The sequence below is a fragment of the Macrobrachium nipponense genome, chromosome 40, assembly GCF_015104395.2.
Source record: "Macrobrachium nipponense isolate FS-2020 chromosome 40, ASM1510439v2, whole genome shotgun sequence".
In the NCBI taxonomy this organism is placed as follows: domain Eukaryota; kingdom Metazoa; phylum Arthropoda; class Malacostraca; order Decapoda; family Palaemonidae; genus Macrobrachium; species Macrobrachium nipponense.
This window is the reverse complement of record NC_061101.1, coordinates 41,458,749-41,472,280: the sequence shown is the minus strand read 5'-3', so window position 1 is coordinate 41,472,280 and position 13,532 is coordinate 41,458,749. Positions and strand designations below refer to the sequence as shown.

Sequence of the window (13,532 nt, the reverse complement as noted above, 5' to 3'; positions counted from 1 at the left end):
AGGAAGCCATTGTGAAGATTTTGAAAATGCGTAAGAAGATCTCAAATGCGCAACTACAAACCGAGTTGGTGGAGATGTTGAAGAACATGTTCCTTCCAAGCAAGAAGCTCATCAAAGAACAATTAGAGTGGTTAATTGAACATAAGTACATGAGACGAGACGATGACAACATTAATATATTTATTTACATGGCTTAGCCAGTGAAAATCATATTTCAACAGTGGAGGAACATTAGTTTATACTGTGTCCCAACTCCAGTGTTGTTGTTGTTGTTTACAACATGAACATGGCCCATGTGATTTCAGAGAAGGATTTAGAAGATGCTCATATCTTTTACAGCATATAATGAGTTGATGATCAGGTTAATGGACTTCTTGCCTGCTCTTAACAGAAATTGGTGTGGTTCAGATCGGTGCGCGTCTTGTGTCTTATTGGAGGTCAGTGGAAAGAATAGTTTCAAGTGAAGAAGTTGATGCAACATTGTATTGAACAGTGTCACATACAAAGACAAAATTTAATTTTAAAATTCTGTTACTCTAATTTCAAAAATTATAAATAATTTATCAACATCATAGATTGCACAGTTTTATGTACCGGTATTAAATTTTTGTTTATATTGTCTTAGTTAATTTGAGACTTACTGTTGAGATCAAGTGACTGAAGTTTTAATATTTATATTTGTGGAGTGAGTCTAATAGCAGTCATGTTCATGAAAATTACTTTGTTTATTACAGATAAAATCTGGTAGAGACTAATTTGTTCATATATTTTATTCTAATATTCATTCATAATTTTTATACTGCCTATGCAATTATGTGGTACTACATTGTGGAGTTATGAATTTTAAAGTCGCTGTTGGTATTTTAGTGAATATTCAGTATGAAAGGTGATTTCCAATTAAGTCTCCAGTTAAAATGATGTTGCATCTGCATTGGGTTGAGACAGAATAATTCAGGTGAGCTATGCAAATGAGATGTCGACACGAAAGACCAGATGGTTTAACACCATTGTGTTGAAGGAGAAAAGTCGTTAGTCTGTGAAAAGGAAGTGTCAAAAGAGAAATGCCATAGAAAAAACAAGTAGCCTTTTGTCAAAGACTTGAGAAAAAACTTTAACCCTGTTGGGTATTTTTCTTTTTTATGATGTATAATCTATGATGCCTGTGTAAATAGTAGGGAAGATATATAAAGTCTCCTTTAGCTGTGCAATGCGTAAGTGTGTGGACAGGATGGGAGTGCATTAGATTTATGTGATCACTTCTGGTTATACTGTATTTTTATCTTAGTTTATCTCTAATAACTGTTTAGTAGAATATTGATATTGAAGTAGACAGGGACAATTATGTATTATACAAAAAGATGTTATGTGATTTCAGTTTTGTAGTTACAAAGCCTTTACTTGCTGAAAACCACTTCTAAAACTATTGGAATCATTAATAGAATGTTAATGATAGTATTTGGTTGTAAGTTTCATATCTTATTTATTTGATGGTATGCTTTTTAAGTTTTGCCTTAATTTTGACAGTATATGCAGTTATTAAGTAGTGTCTAGACAGCTTTGTTTTTGTAGAGAAAAAGGTTTGAAGTATCAGGATCTGAATTACATTGCAGAAGCAGCTTTGAGAATTAGTAATAATGTACCTTGTTGCAGGAGGCACTGTAATGTAAGAAAAATTATTAGTTGACATGAGAGCAAAAGTATCATTGCAAAAACATGGGATCATTTCTTAAAAAGAGGAAATTGATGTCATACAGGGTTGTGGTTTGGTAAAGGAGTCAGTACTTTCTAAGTAGTACAGTTGTCCATTATTTGCAGTAAATTGGTTCTGGCTCCTAGTGTGTATTTGTGAAATCATATCATGTGAGGACCCATTCAATTTACAGTCTTATTAAAGGAGGTACAAGGAGTCATGACACCACTTTTTTTCATTAATAGGAGAGAGATATTATTTCCTGCTAAATTTTAAGAAATAAAGTAAGTTTCAGGTATGCACACAAAGACAACAAAAATAGTTACAAAATAGAATAATTTGTTGCATGTATATAACTAAGAAAGTTAAAGCCAATTCTCGCACTTGATGATTTTGGCACACTGTGAATCCTTACTGCCTACGCATACAGTGCAATACTTCTTTCTCTGTTGTACAAAAACATGCATTACATATATTTTATATATGGTATGTATAGTGTATATTATAGTACATGTACTATACAGTAATAATATTCATCATTACAGACAGTAACAATAATGGTTCTTATGATGAAAATTTACAATGATGGTTATGCATACATGATGAGGCAAAGTGCAGTGACTGATGTAGGTGTTGTGTAGGAAATAGGAAAATATATACTGATGGTTCATCAGAAGGTTCATCTGGTGAGCTTGGAAAACCCACTGCTGAAGAACTTTTTACTCGAGATTCTGATGTCCGGGATGTCATAAGGGGCAGGTAAAGTTGATGGATTTTTTGTTGATACAGGTTTCTTTTTGGTGAAACTGTGCTAGAAAGTTGCTTTCTTTTAATTTTCTACATCACCATAAATTGTTACAGAGTTGGAGTACCATAAATCACTGATGATTTTACAGGTGACTTATGCTTTTCATTAAAATACTAGTATATACCTCATAATACTGTCCTTAGGAGTTTGTGCAGTATGAAACATTTATGAAAATTTTATGTCCAGTTGGCATTTTCTGTTTCTTAATTGCCATCAATGACTCAAGTTTTGTTAAATTTCCTTTACAGCCATCAGTGTGTTCTCCCACTTCCTCAACTATCATATTGACAAATGAACTTTTGATATCTGAATAATATTTTCCATTAATCCCTTGAAAGCTCATAAAGGATTTTAACATGCATCAACTACTTTTGGTTTTCAGGTTTTCCATTACATTTTTCATTATAAGTTTTATTGCACTGCATTAATGAACAATTTATAGTATTCCATTATATCAGGGTCATAGTGTGTATCAGTGGCCTCTTGTGATGTAGCCAGACACCAGATAGGAGTCGAGCGCCTCAGTGGCGTGATCGGTATGGTCTTGGCCTGCCACCTCGGTGGCCACGAGTTCGATTCTCGGTCATTCCACTGAGGAGTTAAGAGATGTGTATTTCTAGTGATAGTTCACTCTCGACGTGGTTTGGATATCATATAAAGCCGTTGGTCCTGTTGCTGAATAACCACTGGTTCCTTGCAACATAAAAACACCATACAAACAAACCAGATAGGAATCCATGGCTTTGACCCACTGGATTATACCTTTATCAAGCAGTGACAGTAATGAAGTAATGTTGGAAAACAAAAGCACATCTATTTATATGTATATAAGGCAGAGGCAGGGACAGGCACATTGTCTGTTGAAAGCAGGACCCTGGTTTTCAATCCTTTTTCCATCTAGTATTTCTTTACTTTAGATAGAAAACATTGGCAAAACCATTTTTTAAAAATAAAAATGGTGGTAACCCAGATTTTATTATTGTGTTGCCAGAGCATGGTAGGTGGATCTTTCCTTGGTTGATTGGGGTAGATGGCCCTATAGATGACACCAGGTTAATCATATAACTTGGAATAGTGCCACACAATATCAGTGTCCTTTTCTTAATCCCCATAGCTTGTTTTAAACTTTTGAGGATGAGTTTGATTTGGTAGCCATTCTACTAAACAGTTTTAATACTGTATACACTTTTTTCTAGAAGGTAACTTTAGTCTTGTCAACTTCTCCATTCTGCCAGGTTCTGGCAGTGTCATTTTTGGCACACATGTTCTCCAGGAATTTTAAAATTTAGAGCTCATTTATATTTTGGAGCTAGTGAAGCCATCCATTACTATAAATGATTTTATGTTCCTTGGTCACCCCACATGATTTTCTTTACATAGATGTGAAGCTTTCTGATGCATCACATAATTGTCTAGTAGACTGAATTTTTTGTTCTCTCTTCTAACCACAAAACATTGTTTAGCTGTTGAAGGGGATGAGTACGTATGTTTATGTTCATGCCTTGAGCCACAAAAAACCCTTCTTGTCTTCACTAAACACTTTACTACTGATATTACAAAGCTCATAAAGAGGGCAGAAGCAAAAGTAGCATGAAGTTTTTCTTATTTTACAATTTCCCTTGTTTCACATTTTTGTGATATTGTTCATCCCTTCGTAGTGTAAATCCAGAATTTTGATTTTATGACTTAATGATTTCACAGGCAATTTTTTGATCATCAGAAAACCAAGGATTTTGATGGATGCTATTGGTATTTTAGTTGGAATAATTTTAACAATTTCAATATTGTTCATCATAGTGATGGATAGAAAAGGCATTGTTCAACATAAAAATATAAATTATTAACTAGAGCAGGAACACTTATTGTTAGGTTATACAAACCCATGTATTCTTACATCCCTAGGAAATGTTTAAATTATTTTGTCCTTGTTTCTATTGATTTTGTTGGATAAGTAGTATTCATTCATTCATAGCATCGTTTCCAAAAACAGTAATTTAAAAGCAAAAATTGGAATGAAAATTGCTTGTTTACTACTGATCGAGATGCTGCATAAACTTTTGCACTGCTGGCAAGAAGCCCAAGATTTCCAGAAATTAATGTATAGTGTACAGTATATCTTGAATTACTTAGAAGTGGTAATTTGAAAATATTTGTATGGCATCACCTGTAGACTGGTTTATCAAGGGATACAGATTTACCTGTGTCATTGAATCCAAGGGAAATTTTACTGTACATAGTTACTGGTCCTCTTTAAATAGTTACAGATGTGCTTAATAAAATAAAAATTAAGTTGGAGAAAGGTTAAGATGGTTTTCGCACAGCCTTGAACTAGGGACACCCAATGTCCTCTGGTTTTGTCATATATGCAGTAGTACCAAGAAAATTTTAAGTTCACTCCATCATTGAAGTTATGTCAAATGGTAATATGGTGTTGAAAACATTTATTCCATAAAGGAAATCAGCAATGAGATGTATTGACATTGCACTGAAAATTGTCGTTTGTACCATGGACATATTGTATATGTAGTAATCTGGAAACTAAAATGAAGTTCAAAATTACAATCAACAAAGTGATAGTGTTCTTTCAGAAAGTGGAAATGAAATTTTGGTATGCACCACACATACCTGAGCATCATGTGTCCCTTATGTTTAATGCAGGAATTTAAAAATACAATCCAATAGTGAAGTTTAAACTTTGTCCATTACAAGTTGGAAAACATGCCATCCTGATTAATTTTATTTCAATTTTATTAGAAGTTATGACTTGATTACAGAAACTTTTCAGCAAGTGCCTGAACATTGTCTTAAATTTATTACACGGAAATATATATTGAAGAAAGTATTCAATACTATTATACTAGTCTAGCCATTACAACCTTTCTATCCCTCTTACATAACTTAGGATTATTAATGTTAATATGCGACACTTAGCACATTGCTCACGTACTTAAATTGTTCATTATATTTATTACCTAGGTAGATTATATATGTGGTCAAGGTTTATGAAGATCCTGGTTATTGTCAACAGATGATTTTTTTTTTTTCAAAAGAGTAATTTTATTTTCTCCATTGTACAGTTATTTATTTTTCAGGATGATTTTTATCATTGTATAAAAAAAACTAATTTCCAGTGAAAGTTGTGTTTCAGTGCTCTGTGGTTTTTGGAAATTCAGGCCCAGGCTGAGATGTTTTCAGAATGTTAGTACTATTGAGATCAGTTTGATATAACATAACTTGTGACAGTTAAGTACCTGTGTCAGCGTGGCTCAATATGTAATTAACTGAGATGAGCTTAAGAGTATTTTTTCTTAATTGGATACAAACCAGTGACTCTTAATTGGAGAATATCTCTGTGTAACTGAATGGTGGAATTAACGTAGTTTAGAGGTTAGTCATTTGTGGCGCTAGTGGATGGTGTGGGTAGAAGATAAGATGCCCATAAGAAACCCAGGCAGTTGATCATTTATTCATTTGACCTTTCAGCTTCACATGAAAGAGAGTCTCCAATTAAAAGTCTTTGGTTTGTTTTCCTAGGAAAAATACAAAGTAATAATAAAATTTGTTAGTTTTGCATGATTTTAATATAAAATGTTTACCTACAATATATTTAACCTAGCTTTTATCATTAAAATTACTTTTAAAACTTTGTTCACCTACAGACTAAATGCAGATCAAATAGATATTCTGAAAAATAAACTACAGAGTTATTTTGTTAATATGAAAAGGATCTTAATGTAGTATTAAAGTAATTAGCAATTAGAAAAAACTATAGTTACATTTCCATCCCAGTTCATACATTCATTTTGTCAGCATATTTGGGCTGTGCAATAAAGTGAAAATATCTATTAGTAAAAATACTTTAATTATTGTAATTTTGAGATTATGAGTATCAGAACATTGGAGAGAAAGTTCATTATGTGTAGCTGTATTTATAGGTCTTAACTTAGAAATAGGCATGAGCACTAAATGATTTGTGTTGCTTCCATTTTAAATTTGGCCAGAATGTTTCCCAGCAAACAAATTCCCCATGAAAACTGCAGGAGGGTTAAATTAGGAATTAAATGTTTATGTTGTATCATCTGATGAGTTAGGGATATCATGTGAAAAATTTTTACAATAAGGGATTATATAGTTGGACCATATTTGTTATTTGTAAAAGGGAATAATAGAACTATCATGTTCATACCATTTACTTGATATGTTGTGTAACTAACATTATGTTAAAATTTCTGTTATTTCAGGCTTATGAATGAAATATATCCTTCATACTCGGTTAATTCATGATCTGCAAGCTCCCACCCCTTATTCAGTTCATCAGTTGTAAAAGTGTACAGTTCTGTAACTTAGTGCGTTTTGCAGGACTAGCAGACATTTAATCTACTGCAAATGCTTTATTTTTGTCCAGTTAAAATATCTAAGTCATTTTGTATTTTAAACAATGTAGATGCCCCTCCATTAAGTACTCAGGTTTAAATAAGGGTTTACTGACCCCCCCCCCACAAAAAAAAAAAAAAAAAAAAAAAAAATTAATCCTTGCAGCCAGATCATGTTTTTTGTTTCTTTTTTTTATGGAAAAGTCAGTGACTAACATTTGGATCTTAATCATACCTCCTTTAATTTTATTTTATTTATTTATTTATTTAGTAACTTGAATTTTTATATATTGAATTTTACAATATGTATAGTAGTTTTGACTGAAAACACTGAGGTTCTTTAAATTTTGATCACACAGAATGTACTTTTTATGGCATAGTGGTAGTTATCTCTTTCTCTCTCTCTCTGATCAGAATTGGTCATACAGTATCTAATGCACATCACTAGAAAACCTGGAGAGTGCTCTTGCGTAATGTCACATTGTATATATTACTTTACTAACATGAAAAACCAGCTGTCCAAAAGGCAAAATGTCGTGGATCACAGTAGTTTTTATCTCTGCTGTGTGACAGGCAGGATGGGGTTAGTTTTAATTCATGATGCATATATCTTTTCTGAGGTTATATTTTGTTAATTTTCCTCTGACAGCTTATTTACATTCACTTTGGGAGCCTTGATATGAAATGTAACATAAGCAATGCAGTTTGGTGGCTGCTTATCTTTACCTCATTTTTGCCATCATCTGTTTGTTTCAGCAAAGATCTATGCTATTCAGTACTTGTTAAGTACAGTATTTTTATTAATAGTAGTAGGTAAATTTTTTTTCATTCTTACATTTTTGAAGGTTCTGTATATCTTATCCTTTTTTCTGTAATAGGTTTGTTAATATGCACTTTTAAAAAATGGCTATTCAAAATTTGCTCTACTTGAACTTAATGCATATAGCAGCTTTACTTTCAATGTTAACTTCAGAAAAAGTCTTCTATAACCAAACTTTCTTTCCAGTCTGTGATAGATTATACTTTTGACTTCTGGCAAGTCAAAAAATAAAATCTTGTTTGACAATAGCTTCTATTTTATTACCCACTTTGAACAGTTACCATGAAACAGTAATGTGGTCATGCTAAAATAAGTCTTTTAACTTGAGCAGACATTTCTCTTTCATTGTTGTAAGACTTTGTGAAAGGTCTTCTCTTGTAGTGATGTGAACAACTTGGCTGTCTAACTCTAGTGTATTGATTCATGAGGCAATTGTTTAAGTCTGTATATTGACAGGTTTCCTGATATTATTGGTAGTTACACTTCCGATTACTCAGAAGGTAATGTCATAGTATATGTAGCAAATGAGAACATGGTCATCAAAAACAAAAATTTTTTTTTATTACTCAGAAGGTAATGTCATAGTATATGTAGCAAATGAGAACATGGTTATCATTTTTTTTTTTATTAATATATAAGAATCTTAATATTTTAACTCAAATCTGAGTTTTCATAGATATATGTATCCAAGAACAGTTGTGTGAATGCTTATTGGGTATGCAGTCTTTGTTTGAAGCAATTTTTTTCATTTTTTTAAAAAAGGATTTTCAAACATTTTCAATAATGCCTGCATTTTTTCATCAAGGATATTGTTAATTTTCATGTGGCCTCATACATATAGACAAAGGATTCTTAATATTTTGAGGTATAACCAGTTATGCATAGCATGTTGCAAAAAACCTTTCCTCTTACAAAGACTTGCAGCACATGTACTCAACACAACCGTCTTACTGTGTAAATTATGGAATATTGCTAACTTCTGGGTTTAAAAGGTCAAAGATAAACAGCATAAACCAGAAATAGGAAAATTCCAAAATACATATGGCTTTTATGCTTTGTTTTTTGTTTCAAGATTTGCTGTTTGAATTAATAGAAAAACTACTCTTGTCTTAGAACAGTGCCCCATGATGCATCGCTACGTGGAAAGCATGGCTATTGGCAGAAGGGAAGACTTACTCTATACCAACTAGGCCAATAACCTCTGGATATATTATTGCAAAATTTAACATAAAATGACATTGCTATGGGACACATGCATAATTTCCTAGACCTCATATTTGTATTTAGGTTGGCAGGGAGTATGTTTATCTTTTTATATTCGAGGAAACCTGTATCTTCCAACTGTAAAACACTGAACCCCCTTGTCTCATTTACATGTAGTGGGTTTTACTGGCAATTACTTTACAGTTATTTTTGACCATCCTCAATCTTGACAGAGGCTACTTAACTGGATTTTCTGTAAGGTTGAAATATTACATATTGAACGTTATCAGCTCTTTGGGATTAGGAGTGCTTGTCCCTTTGGCACCACCAATATGCAGTACTTAAGATTCTTTTCTTTGTCCTTTTTGGGCCAAGCCTATTATTTTTGTTGTTGCTCTCTTCATTTTAATATTCTTTCTTCCAACTTAGCTGTCAAACTGAACATCCTTTGGATTAACCTAGTGAGAGCTAAGTCTGCAACTCTGTAGTCTGGTTATTATTATTTACTTTAAAGGATAATCTCTTCTCCATTCTCTGCAGAAAACTTCCTCACATGTAACTGCTTTCCTCAGTGCACTCGGCTGTGAATCTTTGTTTTATATAGTCAAACTTCAAGGTTTTCATTCTTTTTGTGAATGACCATCCCATATCTCCACTGCTTACAGGAGTACAAGTGCCACAGATTGTTGCTTTATTAAGTGGATTATCTTATTTACCAGTAATCCAACATCCACCCTGTTGCTCATATTGCTTTTTACCAGCTTGATAATCCAGTGTCTCTTAAGATATCAGGAATGTTCTGTTTCCTTTTCACAACTTACATTTTGGGCAAGTAAATTCCCATACTCAATTTGTATTTTTGTCTCCTGTGAATCAATCTGTTGAATTCAGTACATAGTATTTCATTCTCTCCAACACCTCTATAACATCCAAAGGCCACTTTCCCAACTGAACTTTCCTTCTTCCTTTCTAGGTCCAGTAGGCTTTATTTTATTTTTGATAATTTCCAGTTCTCACTTTCCCATTTACCTCTTCATAAAATTAAGCACTTCAAAGGACTTGCTGATTATCCCTGATAAACACCAGCACTTTTCTCAATTTCTTCTGATATATACCAACCACAGTCTAGTCTGTTATATGGTGTTATCATAAATCTTAACATGTGATCATAGTAGGCATTGCTTGTCATCACATTTGATGGGTCTTTTCAAGATGAAAAAAATATGCTTTAAGAAGTATTTATATTAACACAAAGTGAGAAAGCATTCCAACATATTCCTCAAGAGAAGCATACAAGATTTTCTTTGGATTCAAATTGGGTATCAGTGTTGTATATGAGAATAAGGTGGCATGTGGTATTGAAGTTAATGAAGGGTGGAAGGGTAAGTAAACTGATAAATGGAATGGGAGTTACTTTACAATGTGTCCCTCCAGTACACTACAATAAACCTGTCCACAACACTTCTTGTGTCAACTGTAATGCATTGTGACTGCTCTCCCCATCTTGTTGTATGCTGTGATGTTATTTTAAATAAACAATTATTAATACAATTACTTTTTTTCTGGTAGTGTCCCCTGAAACATTATTCATTAGAAAGTTAGGCAAATAATTCATGGAAAATACTTAATTTTATCCTTCTGAGAGATGTTCTTTTAAAACTTGGTTCGGATCATGCTTTTTCAACAAATATTATCATGTTCTGAAGAAATTTTTTATGCAATTTACTTGCCTTTTTATCCTATTTAGAGGTGGAGATAAAGAAAAAACTAGATGTGAATGAAATGACATGACATGAACAGGGGGCTGTTTAAAAGAAAATTTTAGAAGTAATACACAAGTTTTGGTATAGTATTAGTATCCTGGATACAGTTTAACTTTGGTAACACATAAAAGGAATAAAGGGTATGACACAATACATAGGGCATTCTGGGCAGCAACTTTACATCAGATTTGTACCACTATTTAAGACCTGCTAAGTGGTCCACAAAATTTGTGGAACTTCCTAAGAGTACTGTGGAGAAAAAAGGCTAATTTGGGTAAGTTTCAACTTTTCTCAATAGTGTTGGTAATATGAAAAGTAAACATGGAAAAAGTAATCAGTTAAAATTAAAAAAAAAAAAAAAAGCTATAAAGTGTTTCTTAGATCTTTTAAGTTAAATAAGGTTCCAAGTTCTCTTATTACTGGCACATGAATAACTGAACATTAAACAAGCAATTCTCTACATTTAGGAAATGGGGTCCAGAGTCACACTAGTGGCATACATTCAAGGGCAAAATGTCAAAGCACATTTTTTTAGTTTAAAAGCCATTTTTTAAAACCTTTTAAAGCTACAGGTATGGCAGCAGTAGGTGGGAGCAGCTTGCTAGGTTGACCAGAGGCCAGGTAACCTTCCAACCCACAGATCATACTGTTCACCTGCTTCAAAACCCACTTAATAAGTGGAGACCACAATAATCTAAATGAGGTGTCACCTCATCTACTAACGGGTTCATTTAATTGACATAAAAGTACCATAAAGGAGCAAATGGTTACTTTCCCCAGATTATTCTGCTCATGGATGAGTCCAATGATCTCATAAAAGTACCCTTTCAACTTTGCCTGCATGACTGATGGTGAGGATCATCAAGTCCAAACAGATCTCTTACAGATGGTGAAGGATCATCCTAAAGGAACACTCGAAACTCAGACCTACTGTGGCTGAGAGCAGAACCATTAACCAAAAATGCCAGAACCAACTGTAAACAATCTGAACAACTTCCCAACCTAGGCATCCTTACAAACAGCTGAACTAGAAGGGGCCAGGGAGCAGGCGTAAATCCCTATGATATAGTAGAGATCAAGTCATTAGAACTAGGCTTATTCCATTTGGGTACACAACCATGTATGAGAGTCCCTATGATACTCAGGATTATCGTGTTGATGGAACCATGTCGTGTGAACCCTGTCTTTATGATTAGCTTCTATAAAACATAAAGGTTGGACCCACCCAATGACTTGCCACATCACAGCTGCAGAAAAAACAAAAGCAGCAAGGGAACAATCAAAGGTAATCCTTTATAATAATAAGTAGTCACTACCCAACTTACTAACAAGTTACATTCTGGAAGGCCTTTTGTATCTTGAATTGTTCATAAGTTATTTTTTTAAAGTAATTTTAAAGGTACTGTACATATGTACCTCCTAAAACATAACATGTACACTATACATGTTGTATTTTAAAGGTTAATTTAATAATAAAAAATGATACATAAAACCTAAATGAATTGTGACGAATACAGTTGTTTTTTAAATTTTGAAACTAGTAAAATAGGCTTCGGGTGATGGATGAAATACAATGGACCCCCATTTTTCCAGGGATGCATATCAGAACCCGCCCCCCCACCCCCCTCCCCTGAGAATAGCAAGCATCAACAAGTTCTTAGAAACCCTATAAAAATGCTTAAAACTGCCTATTTTGTCAGTTCAAACTCAAGAAAAACCCACTAAAAAAAACACTTATACTTGGATTTTTAATAGTTTTACCATTAAGTGCATTTAATCATGAAATTGTTATGAAAACACAATAATTTGTGGATATTCCTCATAGAAAAATGTCACGAATGCCAAGAACGAGAATATGGGGGTCCGCTGTATATCATGTTTACATTACCAAGTTAACTTGGGAATTCTAGATTATTACTATTATTCAGAGGAAGAAACCTATTCATCTGGAACAAGCTCACAAGGGGCATTAATTCGAAATTCAAGCTTCCAAGGAATCTTTGCTTGAACTTCTCAAGTTCCAATTGCATAACACCCTCTGGAGGCTGTTTTAGTTTCACTTTTTTTATATCTTACCGTATTAAGAAGGATTACGTACTTTGGATGTTAGAAAAGTAAAGTTAAAATAAAATGTAGATCATTACAACATTCAAAATTTAATATTTTTCTATGTTTTGAAAGTTATAAACCTGGGGAGGATTTTGCAGGAGCAGTCTGACAGTGTTAGTTCATAAAGCAAACAATGCACACTGCCATCTATTGATAAAAATGCTTGCTAAATGCCTATGGGGAGAGGAAACACAGACAAAGGGAATTCATTAAAGAACAAATTAAATTGGGTAGATAGAAATACGTAAGTAGGAATACTCTACAAATAGGAACAAGCATTCTCGTCATTGTAAGAATAGTACATGGTAGTTAATCACAAGAATACTCAGGATAATCAGGGAAGGGGTTAAAGGAACAGATTTTTCTTCCTTGTATTCTTCTGTTCTTGCTAGGCAGAATAGGCATGCAGAGCAAAATTTTAATTTAGGGTGGCCAAGAGGAGTGCTCCTAACACTATCTTAACTTGCAACCCTGTCTGTTCATATTTCTGAATATTTGTAAGAATGGTGGCGACTGTACTAGGCTCACATATAAGCGAGGTATACACCAATGTCTCCCTTCAGCAAATGCTATTATTATTATTATTATAAAGGATTAGTTTATCAAGACCTCTGAGCCTAACAACAGCTCTTCTTGGACTGGTTTTCAGGAATTAATCCTGGAAAAAAAAGTTTAGACTTTATTTAGGAAACCGGTTTTACTTAGGAACAGGATGAGCCTATTAAATACGAAATCTCTGCCTTCAGCCAGAATGCCTTTTAATGTT

The 13,532-nt window shown here is 33.4% G+C and overlaps 1 protein-coding gene across 1 annotated transcript in view; it reads left to right on the top strand.

Moving 5' to 3' along the window:
* LOC135212115 (cullin-5-like) overlaps window positions 1-10,445 on the top strand; it is a 278,450-nt gene extending 268,005 nt beyond the window's left edge. The window contains exon 15 of the mRNA XM_064245512.1: window positions 3-10,445. Coding sequence (XP_064101582.1) covers window positions 3-197 — 195 coding nt within the window. The 3' untranslated portion in view covers window positions 198-10,445. The remainder of the gene's footprint in view (window positions 1-2) is intronic.
* Window positions 10,446-13,532: the final 3,087 nt, after the last annotated feature.